This window comes from Dipodomys merriami, unplaced genomic scaffold (assembly GCF_024711535.1).
Source record: "Dipodomys merriami isolate MVZ:Mamm:240054 unplaced genomic scaffold, mDipMer1.0.p SCAF_6, whole genome shotgun sequence".
NCBI lineage: Eukaryota > Metazoa > Chordata > Mammalia > Rodentia > Heteromyidae > Dipodomys > Dipodomys merriami.
The window spans coordinates 14,319,377-14,339,061 of NW_027206179.1; the positions used below are offsets into that span (position 1 = coordinate 14,319,377).

The 19,685-nt window shown below is 42.2% G+C and overlaps 1 protein-coding gene across 1 annotated transcript in view; it reads right to left on the reverse strand.

Annotated features, from left to right (window-relative positions):
* Positions 1–19,685, reverse strand: part of Myo16 (myosin XVI) — a 368,989-nt gene that overhangs the window by 126,894 nt on the left and 222,410 nt on the right. The window contains exon 21 of the mRNA XM_070003305.1: positions 4,753–4,825. Within this exon, the coding sequence (XP_069859406.1) occupies positions 4,753–4,825 (73 nt within the window). The remainder of the gene's footprint in view (positions 1–4,752; positions 4,826–19,685) is intronic.

Consider the following 19,685-nt stretch of genomic DNA (forward strand, 5'->3'; position numbering starts at 1 on the left):
TTTGTCACTAATGCAGTCTAGCAAATTCATTCTCTGATATTAATCAAACTAAGTGCTATCAGATAGAGATCTTCTTGGCTAATTTCCATGTTTATCTTATGGTGTATAGATCTCTAGTGGTGACTTGGAAAGATAAAACGTATTTTGTCAAACTGTGTAGCATCTTTACACAGTCATATACCAATGGTTAAAATAACATGTTCACTTGTCACTTTCATTTTAAGTGAAAAGCAGAGAATTATGAAAATTATTAGAGAATAAAATTTTGAATACTTTCAGTACTCAGGTAAATTTGAACTTGAAGAATAAAAAAAGTGTTAAGGTTAATACAATTTGAGGGTCAAATAGAAAACAAAGAACTCCTGTGAACTACAAATGTTGGAAATTCTTTTTTTTTTCAAATCAAATGATACACACAATTGGAACATAGCAAATTCCCTGATATTAAAAACTGTATTGAGGCACTTAATAAAACAGAAATACCTTACACCTTAGCAGTAAGGTTTAACAGTGCCTACGGACAGTGTGTTAATAAGTGCAATCTATCTTAGGAAATCTTCTGCTTGGCTTTCCTGAAGCCATGACAAGTGTACTAAGCAAAAAAAAATCTGATCAAGGAAATTCTCAACAAAACCACTATCAATTCTGTTACTCTGCTGAAGGAGGGGTAGCTGCATTGGATGGTAGCTCTTTCTCCACTTCGAGGTTCTCTAATTGAAAACACTGAGATAGACACAGCTGTCTTCGCATCCCATAGTAAAGTAGGTCGGCATGTCCAGAAAGGACCTGGGATGACACTCAAAATAATCCTCAGCCTCTGCTGTCTGCTGTCCAGCGTCTGCCATGACCCGACCTTTCCATAACAGAAAATAGATACTTCCACTAACATTTTGTTGAGCTGAACATCGCTTTCACCGAACTTATCCAGTGGTCTAATCAGAAAGGTGAAGCTGATTGTATACGCAGAATGAGTCATGGCAAAGGAACAGATCGGAAAGGGGCCACTTCTCCATTTCATGTATCTGCTTCTCCATTTCCTGTATCTCTATTTCCTGTATCTTGCCCCAAAGTTAAAGCAATCTGACAAACTAGTCAACAGAAAAGGAGTTTTGTTCATTTGGTTGGAATATATGAGTTTCAGTTTTATTTTCCATTATTTAAGTAGTTGCATAAAGGAGTTGCCATTCACCAGTAGCATGAACACAGTAGACCTTCATCAATGTCACCCTTTTGACATTTCCACCTTTATTTTCTCTGTTAAAATGATTCCTAAAATGCACAGCTTTCCTTTGGAACTTCTGGGATTCTTGAATGCCACTACAGGTCACTAAGTTTCATGCACAGACCAGTCACCCCATGCCTGGTGTCTCTTGAGGATCAAAACACATGGCCACTAAAAGGTGGCCAATAAGTGTTTTTGCCTTAACTCATTCTCACAGTGTGGAAGGCATAGTTGGCTATGTGCGTAACCCAGTCAAGAAGGACTTGTTAAACACCTTGGTTTACATATCTAGAAGCCTAAATCTACATCACCCATTGAGATAATCAACTTCCATATGAAACTATCATTAGTTTTGCTTTCCAACTCTATCAGAATCATATTACGGCTTCCTTACCTCTCCAGCTATTCCTCGGAGTAGACTTGAATGTGAGTGAAAGGCATTTGGAAGTGATAATAATTATTAAGTAGCTGCTTAATTAGTATGCATCCTTTTCTAATTAAAATACATGCTTTGTATATTAAATGCTATTGCTAACAGGTTTAATAATCAACACTATGCGCTCTTTGAAAAGGCTCTTTAGTACCAGAACTCCATTGCGTATCCAGATGGCCCATCATTTATATTAATGACAAACTTAATTTCTTGAGTAAATTTTCACCAACTGTTCTCCTTTTATTTTTATTACTCACTGAAATATATCTCAAGCAAAAATATAATAGAGCATGACATACACATCACAGAATTAAAGTAGAAGATTAATTAAAACTGACTCTGGTTTGAGGCAAAGCCCTAGGCGTTAGACAGAGATTCTCAATCCTATGTGCACACTGAAATTAACTAGGGAGCTTTTTCAAAAGGCTCATGTCTGGTCTGACCCCAAACCCATTAAACTGGAGTGCAGCCCGGGCACTGATAGATTTTAAAAGCTTTTCAGGTGGTTCTGATATGTAGACATGATTGAACACACTGAGCTACAGAAAGGAACAGAGAATACACAATCCATTAGCCAATTTGCTCGTCAGTTAATCTAGATATATGTACAAAACATGCCATATATTAATGTCTTGTGTGTGTGTGAAAGAGAGTAGGAGAGATTTTATTTCTGATACTAGTAATTTCTCAAATATATTTGGAAGAATATATAAGCAGAGCCACCAGAAAATCCACCATGATATTTTTTTCCTTAAAGGGTTATTCTTTAAATTTCAGTTGAAAACATATCTATTAAACTTTAGTTATATCCCAAATATAATTCCAGACCAAAATAACCTCACAAAAGCTGGCAGTTTATAGATTAGTCAATAGGCTCAGAGCAGAATAAAATGGGTACTTATAAAAGTGCTTATATATTTCTAGGTTTGATTCTGAGTTCTAGGATGAGGCATTAAACATTTTATTAAAAGTATGAAATGGAGTTATCAATATAACAGAATGCATTGTTTAAGTCAATGGATTTTTTTAAAGTTCACATTCAAATTTTAGAATTTAAGGTAAGAATAGCATTCATCGTGTAGAAAATAATTTTATCTTTGTAAAAGACTCCTTTTTGCTATCATGAAAAACAGGGGCAGGGAAAAACCTGCTAAGGAGATGACATTTAAAATCATTTATCTTTTTATAATCCAAAACCAAAAATCAGTCTGGGCATGTTTTATCTATAAATGTCTAGAACTAGCAACTCATTTGTTAGATTTGAAAAAAAAAAAGGCATTTGTTTATACACAGAGGTCTCCAGCTGTCAATATATTCTGAAATACATCATTAAAATATTTAGCAGAAAGAAGAATGGATTTGTGGTAAGGGAAAAACAAAGGAGGACTGAACAATGCTTGATAGGAAATGTACCCTTACCTTACTCATGTAACTGCAAGCCCTCTGGGTAGTATCTTTACAATAAAATATATATATATTAAAAAAAGAAGAATGGATTTGTGACAGAATAAGTATTCTTTAATAGGAAAATGCTGATAGTCAACACAAACCTGATGGATAATTGAGCCAAAATGTGGAGGAGCAGCCTTAGAGGCAAGCCCCCATACAGGTCTTCATACAACGTCATCCCATCGGGTGAGTCACAGGGAAATGAGGGATTCTCATGACAGACGTGAACTCGTGCACGTTTTCTAAGGTGAAAGTGTAAGAACTCTGCATGGATGCAGGACACTGCTGAAAGGTTTGAGCAGAGAGTCAGTTGGTGATGGGCTGACTGCCGATGGCCAGCACACTCCCCTGGTCACCATGCTCTGTTCCCTGTCACACCCTCAGCACTAATTTTCTCCTGGTTCCTGATAAGTAAATAAAACACCGAGTCTTCCCCTTCTTACTCAGGCATGAAGACACACGAAAGGAGAAATGACCTCCTGTCTTCTTGCTCTTACTTCAAATGAGACTGCAAAGTTTCGTACAGAAACTACTTCATGCTTGACCCACCCTGGATGGGAGGAGACAGAATTCTGGAGCAGTGGTAAACAAGACAAGGCAGTGCTGTTCTAGAAATAAAACTGGTGACTTGTAAATGGGTTTTAGTTGTTTCTCTGTAACAGCTGCCATGGTAGCTACTACCCACAAATTCCTTTATGATGTAAGCATACGGCAATGGTCCCTGACCTGCAGTTGTGTGGAACAGTATCTCTGTAAGTCTATCAATCATCCTGACTGTAAAGAAGGAAACAGAGGACCACTGGAGAGTCTTCTTCTGGGCCAAGACATCTCTACTCTAATTAAAGTCACAGTACTGGGTTCTAAAGGCCATCTATTTAAAACCTTGTCTAGGATCACTAACTGTCACAGTCTGCTCTTTAAAAAGATAAAATTCTTTGATCCTAACAATAAAGCAACAACAAATTAAAAATTCTCACCAAATGCTATGTAGTTTAATTTGTGTGTGGGGGGGAGGGGGGACAGGTAATAAATAGCAGCTTGGATTTCTGTCTCTCCACCTGTACCTTTTGACAGGTTATTTTCCTTCTCCACTTACTGAGGCAAATTGCATTTCTTTCTTCTTTAATATTTAATTTTAACTATACTTAATTAGATGGAACTATTCATGCTGGACTGTTAAGATGCACCAACAATCAGTACTTTAAAAAGGCCCTCAACTGTGGCTGAATTAAGAAACAATGTTCCTCTAATTTATTTTTATGAGTGCCTAATAGTCCAATGTGTGAATGCCCCATGGAGAAGAATCTACAAATGATGGCACTCACATCATAGAGTATTTCTATTCTGATACTTGGTCTAGGTTTTCCAGATGCCTCTGTCCTGTATCAGTGCGTATGCCCTCCGTCTTCCTGACCTAACTGAAGCTACCTTTCCTGAAGCAGAATGCATACCTTCCTCTTACACTGTTGTTTAAAACCAGTGTCTCTGAACATCCAAGCATGGAAAAAGGCGCTGTCAACAAACCAGGTATATTACTTTTACAACACAAATGTATGCATTGAAGGTAAGGACAGTGATAGAATTAAGAAAGAAGTAAGTTGAAAAAGGCAATTCAAATTCACAAGGTGTCAAACAAAAGTCTACTTACTTGTTCAAATTCATTCTTTTGGAATTCTTCAAAACCAAAGATATCCAGTATTCCGATATCCAAGGTGTGTGTGCTAGAGGAAAACAACAGAGTGGGTTTGTGAGCACGCGTAAGCCCTCCGCATTGCCATTCTGCTCAGACGATCCAAGAACATACCGTGTGGCTGCCAAGTTTTCACTAAAAATGCCTTGAAGCCTGGTGGAGATCCCCAAGAGTTAGCACATACAGGGTTTACGGTATTGACACACTCACATTTGCTTGAATACAAACAGGATGCTTTTCTGATTTAAAAATGTAACCGCATGTGATGGTTTAAGACGCATTCCTCTGAAGGTGTCCCTATGCCTGTCCCCATCTCTACTGGCTGTCCCCAGGGCATGAGGCTCTGCACATCCAGCGGTTCCCTCTCCCCGGCCACTGCTGGTGCCCTGACAGAGCGATGAAGAAGTACATGGCCAAGCCAAGGTGAGGCAGAGCACCACATAGCCCCAGCATGCTCCTTCCCGGGTCACACACTGCCAGCTCAAACACTCTGCTGTCATCTCCAGAATGGGATGTGTATGGAAGAAGAAGAAAGAGACAGAAGGAGAAGGGAAGGGGACCCAGCTATTCGCTGAGAACTATACTCTTGGAATTTGCTGCAGGATCAGGTCTAGTCTGAGAGCACAGTGTACCAGAGAAGAGGAGAGGAGAAAGATCTCGACAGAGGTGTGATTAGGATTGCCCACCAGCAGACACGGGCCAGGGGCTGGCACAGGGTGTGTGCTGTTTTTTGCAGAGAACACTCAGCCAGCCCGGACTTCTGGCACCCAGAGCAAACACCGTCTCTCCTAGGCACTGACTGGGAATGTCCGGGATTCTGCACCTGGCTCTGGGCCACAGATAGACTGTGTGGCGGTTGTGATGGCTCTTGAGGGTCAATACCCATTTTTGTGTTGGCAGCTGGATTTCTGTTATTTCCTCCTGACTTGTTTTGTCTAAACCACGGAACCAAATTGCAGCAGCTCTTCTGCTCTATCTGTATTTTGTTCCTCGTAAACAGTACAGATTCGTAATGGCGTAGGGTCTATTCTACATCCATTCCCAGGGTAGGTGCTACCTGTAGAACACAGTGCTAATCCTGTGAGATTCGGCTAGACTCCCTGTCCATGTATGACTTCATAATGAGGAAGGGCAGCTCTAAAAGCCCTTGCTCTTAACTTCACACATCAAGGTACACGAAGCCCTGAATCAATCATTCCATGTGTGTCACTTCCTTTTTGGAAGAAGAAAACAAAGGTGGCTTTGTGTCACTTGTCTGTCCGATAAACTTGACATAACTTTGAGAGTTCAAAGTTAGAATAAAGACTATGAGGAAAACAAGGCTTCAAATGCGATTTTGAAACATGTTAGGAACCATACTGCTCTTGCAGAATGAATAAAAGCAAGCGTAGTTAGAAGTAGGCATGGTTTGATAATGTACTCTCACTTATTTTGACAGGTTCTTTATAATAACCGACTGCTATAGTCCTCCACGCTTCTGCAACTATCAACTATATCCTCTGTCCTGTCATATCAATAGCATGCACCAAGAAATATGTCCAGCAAGGTGCTGGGCTGCAAGGTGATTTTTGTCTATTTCTTCTGCTTGGGCATGCACATATGTAAAAAAGTGTATTTTTTGTGTGTGGGGGGGGTTGAGTTTGTGTAAGTGTGTGGATGCATGTGTGGAAGAGAATGTTTGTTCAGGAGTGTGAGTGTGATGTGCTCGTGTATGAGAGTGAATTGTGTGTGCACACATATGTGACTGTGTGTACACACATGTGTGCATGTGCTTTTTCCTTCCATGATTTGCCTCATGCCCCTTCCTGGAGCTAGGGGATGAAGCATCTCAGCTGTTGTGTTATTCGGTCTTGGGTTGAAATCCTGGTTCAAACATTTTTGGATAACTTTGGGAAAGTTACTTGACTTTTCTAAGCTATAGTTTCATTACACATAAAAAATAAAGTAAAATTTGTCTGCTTTGCCGTGGTTAGAAGTAGAAGTAATACAAATGAAACCCCTAGACAAGGCAGAAATGGTCTTGAAAAATAAAAATGGTTGGTCCACAAATTCTCTATGTAACAAGAATGGCTCAGCTGGTTGCCTGGTGACCTATGTCTACAATTCTAGCTGATTCAAGATGCTGAGGGTCTACACAGCCAAGGCAGGCAAGTCTGTGAGACTCTTATCCCAATTCACCAGCAATTCACTGCAAGTGGAGGTATAGTTCAAGCAGAAGAATCCTAGCCCTGGGCAAAAGCATTGGAGATAGTGCCCAGGTCCTAAGTTCAGGCCCCAGGACCTGCACACACACACACACACACACACACACACACACACACACACACACACACACACACACACACACACGTGTACGTGCACACAAGTGGTAAATGGTTGAGGCCTATTAAAAATGTCAAAAACATTAAAGTTGCCAAGAGATATAATTAGGATGAGAAAGACACTTTCCCTTTCCTCTATGTACTTTGGTAATTCAGTCTTCCTCAAAAACAGTTTGTTTGTATGTGATAACAATTTGTAGTATTCCTGCCCTGGGACCAGTATTTCTGCATACAGGAATCTTCTAAGAAAACTGTGTAATCCCAACACTGTTAAGAAGTTACAAACACCCATGCTCACTGTGATCTTCATTACAGTAACAACAACAAAGAAGGATGACAAATATGCTACATTAGAGACAATTAATTAAGCAGCATGCATCACATGATGGATTAATTTAATGAAACTGTCAAGTTAGCAGAGAACAACATATAAATTCTGTCTGAAGAATAACCCAATTACAAAGCTAGGGTTATACACCCCAACCACAGAAGACCTGGAAAGAAACAGAGCAGGCCCAAGAAAAGAAAACATAAACATTTAATTTACTCTTTATTTTTACTTTATACTTACTTTACTATGTATTTACTTTCTTTAGTTTTTATTTACTCATTGTTTTACTCTTCCCTGTCTTCTAAGGTTTCCATTTAGACACGTTTTTATAAACAACAAATATTCCATTGATGTCCGTGAAGACAAGATGAAAACACAAGAAATGTTTATGATCAAATGTTCACAGCTAAAACACAAAATCCCAGAACAAATCTCTACCATTAGAATCACTGTGTGATTTCTACCATATTAAAATAACTCTATAGCCCAAGAGAAATGAAACCCATGCTAAGGGATAGTCACAGAACAATGAGCTTGCAAGGTAATTCATTGTTTGAGGATTACTAGAATCATCTTATCTCTTCTTTCTCTAAACCTAGCTTTAAACTCTGCATTTAACAGTGAAAGGCTGTGGAGTTGGGAGTGGTCCATGGGCGCTCCTATCTGAATCTCTTCTCAGTCCCCACCCGACCTGGGCATCATGGAGAAACATGCTTTGATTGACTTTAAAGAAAAGGTAATCAAGAGCAGTGATACCGAGTCCCTTCCTGCACCTCTCCCTTCTCTAGGACAGCAGTGTAGCACTGACGTAGAGATGTCCAGGTCCAGGGAGCAGTGGGTGGACGCATGCTAAGAATCTGACCCAGTCATTTGGAACAGCATGCATTGGGTTGAAAAGGCTCTCCTCCTGTGAGACTGTTTCTCTCCTATTTCACTCTCCTATTTCATTCAATTACAAAAAATATTTAGTTACAGAAGAAATGTTTTTTACAAAAGCAGGTGAGAACGAAAAAGCCACTGTCAGGTAGAAAATTCAACACTAGTTTAAAGCATTGGACTTTGGCAATTGCTGTAGGGGGAATGTATTAAATTGTGAGTTCTGTTCCCATCACTTGCCACTGAGTGAAGCTGGTATCTGTGGACCCAACCCCTGGGGCAAGACGGTGATTGGGACCAACAGCCCAAAGGAGGACTGAGCTGCCCATGAGCCAGCACTGTGGGCATCCTTTCCTGGTAGCTTGACTCCCAATACACTCGGTGCTGACAGTTTCTCAGGGAGGAATGCCAAGGTCCTATGACCATGAGAAATCCATCCTTCTGGCAAAATTAGCACCTTGATGGGTCGGTCCATCGTACTCCAAGTTTCTGCCTTAGCCTCTAATCCTGAGAGCTTTGCTGGTTCAAGTGAAACAAAACAAAAACAAAACTGCCAGGTTTTCCCTAGCTTATTGGTAAAATCAAACACTTCTTAGATCAGACAAAACGTGGACCAGCAAGTCCTGGGTCTGCTTTGACCACGTGCGTAGGTCTAGGCGGCTCGGGAGGGGATGACCTGCCCACGGCCTGGACATACTCTACTGCGTTGAGGCTTCAGTAGCAGGGAGAGGCCAGCACTGTCTCCCATCACCCCAGGAAATGGCATGTCCTCGGAGCCTCTCTGAAGGTTTAGCTGGCTTAGGAAACACTAGGATCCCACGTGGCCTAAAACCTGTTTGGCTGCATTATGGGACCCAGCTCTCTGGCTGCACACAATGCAGTATGAATGAACCCAGGCTGGATAAGAAGTTTTATCAATGCATTCCAGACCTGAGCATCCTTGCACTCCTTACTTCTTCCCTTTGGGAACTGGACTCACAGAGGGATAATGGTAAGAGGGTCCCAGGGAGACACCATGGATTCTGGTTCTGCTGGATTATTTACTTCTAATACGTTTACAACCTTGTCTTTGATTTTCCAGCACGGAGTCAAGCATGCTATGTGGATAGGGGACCTTCAGAGATGCCCCCTGCCTCCCCTACTCCCCCCCTTGCCCCCAGCAACTCCAGCAGCCTGTGTGAACAGAGAGATATCAGCTGGAAGGAAGGAAATTACAAACAAGATGTTCTGCACAATTACCCCGTCATCTCTCCTGTTGCTCTTTTCACAGACAATGCTGATCTGCGCCTGTCCTGTATCTGCGCACACTTTGAAAGCGGACTCGTGTCTCTTGGGGAAGCCATCAGAGCAATGGCTTCCTCCTTCCAGCAGAGCGACCAGGAAGTGGCTCCCACACCCTGGCCCTGCAGGTGTCTGACTGGCTAGGGGAGAGGCCCAGACGACAGGCCGACTTACAACTGGAAAGGCCAGCCCTGGAAGAGGCAGTGGTGGGTTTTCAAAAGCCTGCAGCACCCCCTGGGAGCACCCATGTCTTAGGACACACACAGCAGTAGAAAACAAAACAAAACCAAACCAAACCCAGGCAGTTGAAAATGAGCTGTGTTTTCTCCACGCCTTCTCTGAGCTGGTGTCACCCAGGGGTCTGTGGGCCTCGTAGCAGCTTTGCCCTGCATCGTGCTGACCCAGGTGGCCTTCACAGGAGGGACATTAAGGCTGGCGTGAAGATGCAGGACTTCTGTGGCTTATTTAAGGGGAAGCAACTCAAGGTAGGGTGAACGCAGGACCTGATTTTCGCTAGACAAGCACTTCTGCGACCTGAACCACACCCCGGTCCTTTATGGTTTTTAGTTTGTTTTTCAGGTACAGTGTTTTTTCCTTAAAATAGGCCTTGCTTTTGCCACAGCTAGCCTTAGATCACGGTCCTCCTACCTCCACCTCCCCGTGAGCTGTGCTGAGATGTGTTTAGTTATGTTCCTCATTTGTGCATCTGAGAAAATACTGATACAAGTCTTCTATCAAGCGGATGCCTTCTCTGTTGCACACTCTGTATCTGCCTGTACGTGGCTGTCTTACAGGATGCAGCATGGGGACTTAGGGCTTTGAGTGAGGTCGCTCTGGCACACGGCAGTCTGGCAGATTCCATACCAGAGAAGGATGCATGCCCTGCGAGAACATGGGATAGGGTGGGAAGGAGATTGAGCTCAGAGGTTGCTCTGCATTTCATTTTCTACTTGGCTTTCAGAAATCCTGCTGCTCATGAACTGGGGTCAATCAGGAAATTCTCTGCACCAAACAGGAAAAAAAAAATCAAAGGGCACAGAACCCAAGTATGTACATCTGGTTTGGGGCCCGGGCTTCTGGGAGACAGAGGGACATCATGCAGGCAGTGGCAGGGACTGTTTTCTTCTAGGAGCATGACAGCTGTGGCCACACACCCAGGAGACTCACCACAGGAGCGGGGGGCATGTATCCCTGGCCCCTGCTACCTCTCACACGAGTCAGGGAGCAATGATCCTAGAAGCATCATTCGCAGTTTGGAAGTGTGAGTGTTATGCAGGTTTCCAAGTGCAGTACTTGTCACCCTACGGGGACATGGAGGGCCCAGAGTCCCGGTGTCCCTGAGTGAGTTGAGAATCTTAAGTGTCCCCCAGAATTCTGGGCTACTAACTCCAGGAGCCCCCTGCTGTGTTAGGTGTGGCTGCAGAGCACCCCGCACAGAGTCTGGCCCCTGCCTGCACAGAGACTGCTTCCCACCTGTGCCAGGGAGCCTCTCCAGGCACACTGACCACGCTAACGTCATGGCATGAGCATGGCACTCAGAAACACTGAGCTAGCTCCACTCCACTCAGGTGACCCTGGCTCTGATGTGTACCTCAGATGGAGAGAGGCATGGCAAGAAAAAAAATGAGGAAGGAAGGCTGAACGAGATGTAGCAAAGGATGAGAGCCAATCTGTGACAGTTGCTCGGTGTCTAGATATCAACATTATCAATATGGTCAATGATCTCAATATTATGCTGTGTGCAGGATTTATTCCATGTTCAAACCCACTAGATAATGACAATCTACCTTTAGGGTTTAGATTTCGTTTCAGGCCTTGAACACTTTGAACATTTTCAACAGAAACATCACCAATTCCTGGCAATTTGGTAGACAATATCACTGAAAAAGGTTGAATTTTTTTTCCCCTTTCAGTTGGAAAAGTATATACGGAATTGGTTCCAATTCAGCTGCTCTGATCAGGAAATCACCTGCACCCTGGGTGCTTGATGCACAGATGGTCTGACGACCTGAGATGCATTTCCAAAATCACCCTGACTCACAATCCTGGACTCACAGGTCTTGAAATAAACAAGCCGGAGAGACGCGTTGGCTGAGCCTCTATATGCACACAGATGGGCTGAGAGGAGCACAGTTTTAGGAGTGGAGAAAATTAAGATTCACAAGATAGAAATGTTTTCCTTAAGATTTCATTAATGTTAACTGATCAGCTCAGAATAGGGATCCAGGTCTCGTGCTTGCTAATGACTTCATTAACACAGACCCCGGCTGAGCCACCGCACCCAGAAAGGAAGGATCCCGCCCTCCACACGTGCACCGTAGCACGGAATGCGACATCTACACGGTGTCTACACTCGATGTGGGCTGCGGTAAGGCAGCTGCACAGCTTTTTACTTATGTTCTCTTTGCACAGTCCTTTCTCCTTGGTGGCAATCCTCTTCCAATTGAAACCTTCCTTCTCTGTGTTACACTGAGTTCAAAGGTAAATTTTACAGTATTTCATGTAGGCAATACGATTCTATAGATACATTAATCAACCTACCCCTCCTGTCATGTAGATTCCTTTTCCTCTTTCCTCCCAACTGCGCGGAGAGCCACTACCCTTATGCGTTGGGTCTTGATATTCTCTGTGATATTCACTGGACAATGTCTCCTTCCACTTCTTCACACACATATTCACTGCCCTTTGGCCAGCAGCTCCGTTTCTCTTCCCCCACCAAATGGTGCTTACTGAGTGTTTTCCAGGAGCACTTCTGAATACCCTTGTGATTTAACGTAACTATGGGAACACGAAGGTCCTCTTTATCCTAGGGTCTGAGGTTCTGATGGCCCATGGTGAGCTAGGGGCAGTGAGACATCTCAAAATTTCCCCCCTCACTTGTGAAACCAAGTGCTGCTTACCCATTTTCTTCCCATGTAAGTGTAACCACTCCACGGGGCAGTTGTGAAAATCAGTGACCCGTGGCCCACAGAGGCCAGTACACCCAACAGCCTGAGATCACAAGTCTGTGTCCATACAGGCAGCTCAGTGTGAGCCACACCCAGGGTGAATGACCACTGTAGTGGGGCCTTCACCAGTTTTCCTACCTGCATGTGAAACACCAGGTCTAGAGGACGTACTTCTAGTGACAGCGTGTGGTGAGATCAAAGCTGAAGGCAGTGGCACAATGTGTCATCCTCAGCCAGAATGCCCACTGAACACGTCCGTGACACAGGCAGGGACTTCTTGGGCTTCTTCAGGGAGACACAAGGTCAGAAGGCACCAGGCTGAGGCCCGATGTTCCCCATACCATGTAGGAACCAGGTACCCAGCTGAGGGACCCAAGTGTTACCCCCTCCCCAGCAGGCTCAAGAAAGGGCCAGAGAATCCAGGTCCTAAAAGGAGGCCAGCCTTCTAAATCACTACCTAACTTGGGCATTTTGCTGAGGCTCTTTGATCATCCTTAAAAAGAGAGAGATAGAGAGACAGAGAGACAGAGAGAGACACAGAGAGACAGAGAGACAGAGAGACAGAGAGGGAGATACAACAAGTATAGTGGCATGTTCCTATAATCCTAGTTATTAGAGAGGCTGGGACAGGAAGATTATTGTTCTAGTGAGAATATCTCTGAACAAGAAGCTAAAGGCAAAAGGAATGGGGGTGTAGCTGGTGTGGCACAGGGGAGGCCCTGAAGGGGGCGTGGTTAGAGCAAGGGAAGGCTCCGGAGAGCGGGCGTGGTTAGGGCATAGGGGAGGTCTGCAGGGACATGGTTAGGGCACAGTGTAGCCCTATGCTCACATGGCATAGTGAAGGCCTGCCTGGCTTCCATCACTTATATCTCAAAACAGAAAAAAAAATACTAAAATACCATAGTCACATAGAGTTGATAAATCTGTTTTCTCTCTCTCTCTCTCTCTCTCTCTCTCTCTCTCTCTCTCTCTCTCTCTCTCTCTCTCTCTCTCTCTCTCAAAAGCAGTAATTATGGCAAAAGTATAACATCCTTTCCTAGTTAAGAAGTCACACCATTTCTGAAATATTTTTTCACAAATGTTATGATTAATGTTTAAGTTTAACCACTGTTTTGTCCACAGTGGCTGGAAATTTTCACAATGATATTGCCACATTTTAACCATGATTTTGTGTTGATTATCTGGTAATTTTAATTTGTGTGTGTGTGTGTGTGTGTGTGTGTGTGTGTGTGTGTGTGTGTGTGTTATAATGTCCATGATGGTTTGGCAAATCCTTTTATTTTTTTAACTTCTCTGGATTCTTCTATTTGAAAATAAAATTGGATCATGCAAAATAATGAAAAACAAATGGGCAATTACAGAGAAAAGGGTTTTAGCTCTTTAGGAAATCATTATAACACATACAAGTACTTTGGTAAGGAAATGGAACAGAAGGAAAATTATTTAGAAAGCAGGTTTTGTCTCAGATATTTGCTAAGTGGCATAGTTTTGGTTGTCATGGAAATAAGCAGCATGATTTAAATAAATGTACACAGAAATAGAAGTCACTCATACTATATTGTGAAGAATCAAACAAACCTCATTATTTAATGGAAAAATATTCCTTAGTTTGGATAAAGGAGGGGAAACCATAGTATATCTGATTTGCTTTTATTTTAGAAACTGCTGTTCCTTTTTATCTCTGAAACAACAGGAAGACAAATATTTAGAATTAAACAACAAAAGAAGCACTACATCTGAGAATTCTGGATGAGTCTAGAGGTAATGAGAGAGTACTGCGTGGATCAGGGCAAGGAAACCTATGGAGACTAGGACATTCAAGTCTAGAATTCAGATCACAGGAAAGCAATGTTCAAAGAAAGCATAAATAAGGATACAAGAAAATTGAAGAAATTAGAAAAAATGACATAAAAATGAGAAAAGGCAAAACAAAAAGAATTGCGTTTTGAAAATATTTTCTTTATGATACTAAGGATTAAACCCTGAGTCAAACTTTAATGTTACCTCTTGAGCCATAGACCCCCAGATAATTGTTTAAGTTTTGAGTTACAGTCTTATTTACTTCAATTGAAAATTTTTGGATTCTCTCACATTAGTAGTAAAATTTAACCCTTGTCTCAGAAAGAAATGTCACCCAAGATATAATGATAACTAAGAAAGGACCCTGGCTTTGTGATCTTCTGTGCTGGAGATTTCACCAGACACTAAAGGAATGTTTATACTTAAGTAAAAAATGTTTAAGGAGAAGGAAAACAACCAAAATATATGCTATTCCATATGCTCCTTAATAGAAATTTGAGGGCAAAGCATCATATCCAAAGAAAACAATTAGAATATCATCTTACTAATTAAAACAATGCAAAGTAAAGTCTAGTGTATCATGACCAGAGTTTATACTATAAACAAAATATAACATTAAAAATATAAATCAGTGCAATAGTGAGGAAAGAACAGGAGAGTGTGATGATTATCTTAATAGATTAAAAGATAGAACTAGATAAAATTTAATAGGCACTTAGGAAAAGATATTTCTGTAACTATGTAATGACAAATGAAAAATCCTAAAATTAAAAAAGTCATTTTCTCTTAAATATATAGCAGGTATTTTTATTATTTTTATGAGGAATCTGGAAACTAATAACGTAAATAAACTTATTAAGGATTGAATGCTTTTGTTATCATTAATAAGGTAATGCACAAATTGTCTTTTAAAAGAAACAATTACTTAAGAGAGTATTTTTAGAGTTTTAGATCCTTGTCATTCCTACAAATATATCTTTTTGTTTTGTAATTCTCGCTAGCGAGCTTAAATCTTCTTACTCATTTCAATATAGTGTTGTAAGGGAGAAATGTGGATGTAATAACATAAAGTAAAATGCTTGGTTTTAATTAGAATCATTTATACACACTGGATTCCTAATACTTTCTTTATTTCCAGATTTGTGTTTTAAATGGTTGATACACCTTGATCTTTAGTGAATTTGTTGTAGGCATTTATCAAATTATTGACCAATGGAGGAAAAGAAAGAGTGAGATTTCACCTAGAACTTTCAAGTGATGCTAAACACATCACATGCTCAAATGTTTGTCAGGGAGATTAGCCTCCAAATTTGAGATCACAATAGTAGGCAAAAGCTATGCAATTTCTGGGAGTTTTCTTTTTCCTTTGCTTTTCTGTCTGCTCATCTACCATTTGGGTTAAATTTCTTGACTTATTTCAGGCTCAGAGAACTCCGAGGGATATTACAAATTCTTCCCTGAGGTTCCTGGAGTGTTACTGTGGAGATGGCAAAAACATGCCAGTTGAAGGGCCATGCTTCTGGGCCTCTATTCCACAGCATTGAGACCAATACACTCCACACACACCCCCACCTAGTCTCATGTGGAGTCAGTACAGGACAACACAGGCATGCAGCATGACTCCATGGATACAAAATGCTCCAGGCCAGGAACAGTTAGGTGGTGTGTATCGGGTATGCAAGGCTGTGTCACACACATTCTGAGAAAACATGTGGTGGCAACTGTTCTCCAAGCATTTCTCATTTGATGTGCAAACCCTGTGATCTTTATCATTGGAGAGATGATGTGATGATGAGCCCCTACCTAAGGGAAGCTTAGGAAGCTACGAAGCCCAGCACCCAAAGGTGGATGTTCTCATGACCTGAGATGCTGTGGTGGCCCTTACCCTTAGGCAAGGTTAGTCTGTGAACTTCCTCTTCCCTCCCCTCCTTTCCCTGCTCTCTCCTCCTCTCCTTTCTCCTCCCACAAATTAATTTGCTACTTATTGGTGGTGAAAAGAACCCAAATCCCACAGGGCTTCCTGCATGCTCCACCATGGAGTCATATTCCTGATTCAGTCTTTAAATGGATCCCGAAGCACACAGCAGTTGGTTAAAGAGTTGTGCAGGGATATCTTTCTGCACGCATATTATTTGCTTTGCTCTCATCTGCCCTTCCTGTGGCTCTTTCTCACCCCCCCCCAATCGCATCAATTTTTCATGAGTTTCATTATTCTATTTTCAGACCTGCACATCAAGTATTTTCCAGTCTTGAAAGTTTTGACTGAGCTAACCTGCCCAGGTTAACTTGGTTTCATGCACCTTTTAGGCCAGTCTACTTTTGTAAGAATAATTTACTAAGTGGATGGTTAGATTCTAGCCTTTGAAACAACCATGCAGAAGGAGAGAAAACCACTTGGTGAAATCACTTGAAGGTAAGTAATTATGCATGTGCACATGCACACACACACACACACACACACACACACACACACACACACATGCACACAGGAGGACTGAGTTACATTGGTTTAAGTTCTCCTTTCCTGATATTCTGGCTTGATCTCATTCTACTACAGACTAGCTCATTTATTAATAAATAAAATAGTTTTGCTGTTCGCATCAAGTAACAGTCAAAGAGTACACTGCTGACTATTGATTACACATTGATTAGAAACCCACACAATCCTGAAACCTGGAGTGCTGGCTGGCATTCGTTCCCCTTGGATCTGGTACACAGTAAGTGTACCAAGCCTTCACAGAGGGGGTGGGAGATGGTGGGGGCAACAGTAAAGGTAGGTGCCCAAGCAGAGAGCTAAGACAAATCACTAGAAGTACAAAGGATCCTTGAAGAGACCTGAAAGCTGTCACTCTGCACACACACACACTACAAGACTCAGCTCTCCTGCAGGAGTTTCCATGGGTCACCTACACACACATACACACACACACACACACACACACACACACACACACACACACACGCATGCACGCACACACACGCTGCACCACACCTCCACTGTCTGCTTCCCAAATACCGATTCACCAGGAGAGGAATCTACCAAAAGTGAACTAACACACTTACTACACTTGTGTGTTAGTGCTTCACTGCATGTCCTCGAAATCACTACAGTTTTAGCTCAAATTAAAAAATAAAGAGAATTCCTCAGTGAAAAAAGTCAGACTCAAAATTATTCCTAAAGCAGTTTGCTCTAAAAGCCTCAGGAACAGCAAGGAGACTATCAACAATACCCGAGACATTAACTCAGAGTTTATGAATTTCTATAATTGTTAACTTAAGAAGTGATTACAACCTAGCTATGGGGATTTTCAATAGGATGAGGAGACTAAGACACCAGATTCATAAGGAAACTGTGTGTGTGTTTGTGTGAATGTGTGTGTGTGTGTGTGTGTGTGTGTGTATGTGTGCAAGCCTTTTGTTGAAATACCTATTTGGTCCCTTGACATAAAGCAACACTATAAATACATGCTACTAATGACTGCATCAATCCAAGACAAGTGGACATCAGAGAAAACTGACTGTTATTTGACGCAAACAGCCAAACTATTTTATTTAAAATTTCCACACTATTGCTAAATGAGCTAGTCTATAGTAGAATGAGATCAAGCCAGAGTATCAGGAAAGGAGAACTTAAACCAATGTGACTCAGTCCTCTTGATCATTCACTTTCCTTCCAGAGAGTCATAGAGAGAAAGTCAGCCTTCGCGCAGAACGCCAGCCTTAAATCTGTGGATGGGGTTACTGTTTTATATTAGCCTGCAGAATTCTTTAAGGCTATAATTATTTTTCTTTTGCATGGCAAGAAATATGTTCATCTAATTTGAGAAGTCTAGCCAGCCTCAATTACTGAAGAAGAGCAATTTTTTTCCTGCAGAATTATTAAATTGCTCAGCGCATTCTTATTAGTGCGGATTGCCGGCCTTTATTTGTATTCTAGCATTGCCTCCAGGGCCGTCAGATGCTGTGGCCAAATATACTTCCCTCATGTCCTCACAGGACCTGCAGCTGACGCGCTGGAGACGTGTTCTCCGCTCCCACTTCACTACTTGTTGTGGGAAGCTATGTCCACTGAAAACATGGTGGGCATGCACCATGTACCTCAGTCAGAGCATTAGAGAACACCTGGGCCATTGGGTAAAAATGGCAGGGGAAATCTTCCAGGACCCAAGGATGTCTGTCGACTCACGTAGCCTTTTTCCTGGGTGGGGAGGAGGTGAGGAGCATGGGAGCCATGCTTGTGTTGCTGAAGGTTAAAAGAGTGAGCTCTATACAGAGCTAAGGGACACATGGCACCCTTTCAGAGAGAGACAGTTATACTTTAGGGGAAGCTAGGTCTCCACCAAGAGTTAACAGCTGGGGAGTCATGGGGAGTCTGCTTCCCCATGCGACTTTGCTCAGGGAGAGCGCTGGAGGAGAGAGCTGCCGGAGCAGCCAGGTCACAGCTTCGCCACCTCCTAGTCATCCGCGCTTGAACAGTGACCGTGGTCATTGGGGGAGATTTCACAGTGTGTCTACTATAGTACTTTATATGCACTACACTTGGAGAACAGCAAACTTGTAAATGAATGAAAGGCATGTTGGTGTTTTGGTGCTCTTCTTGCTACAGTTATTCTGTCTTGTTTTACCTGTTTGGACCACATCATTTTGAACTATGCCTGACAATGAAGTTTCAGGCATGTCTGGAGTTTTGACGCAGCCCGACCACTAGGAGAGACCCTCGGAGGGAAGCTGCTGGCCTTGACCCCACTTTGACCCCACGCTGGAATATCCAGGACACAGAGCCACATGGACATCCAGGCCACAACAGACAGTCACCCCGAAGATGCCCACACATGACAGCAGGCCAGGCCAACACGGAGAAAATATTTACACAGTAACACCTCACCAATGTGAGATGACAGGAAAGCAGGCAGTGAAACGGTTTTAAATGCATCGCATTAGCAATACTGGAACTCTTTTGCGATAAGCCAGGAGGAGAACACTAAGAGCACACAATCTGCCTGCTTCTGTTTCACTGCTTTTACTTCATAACTTGCTAGAGTATATCTTAATTTACATGAGGAGAGAGAAAGTCACCAAGAAAAATATAGTATAGAAAATACTTCTATCACTGATTTCAATGTGATCAACAACTTTAACCATGGCGAGGAAGATCATTTTTAAATCATCATCTTTTCTCACAGGATTCTGAAATATTAAAAAGTGGGAGAGGGGCTGGGAAGGTGGCTCAGTGGTAGAGTGCTTGATTCCTCAGCACCACATTAGCAAAAAAAAAAAACAAAAAAAAAACGGAAGTGAAGTTGTAGTTTAAGTGGTGGAGTGCTCGTCTTGAGC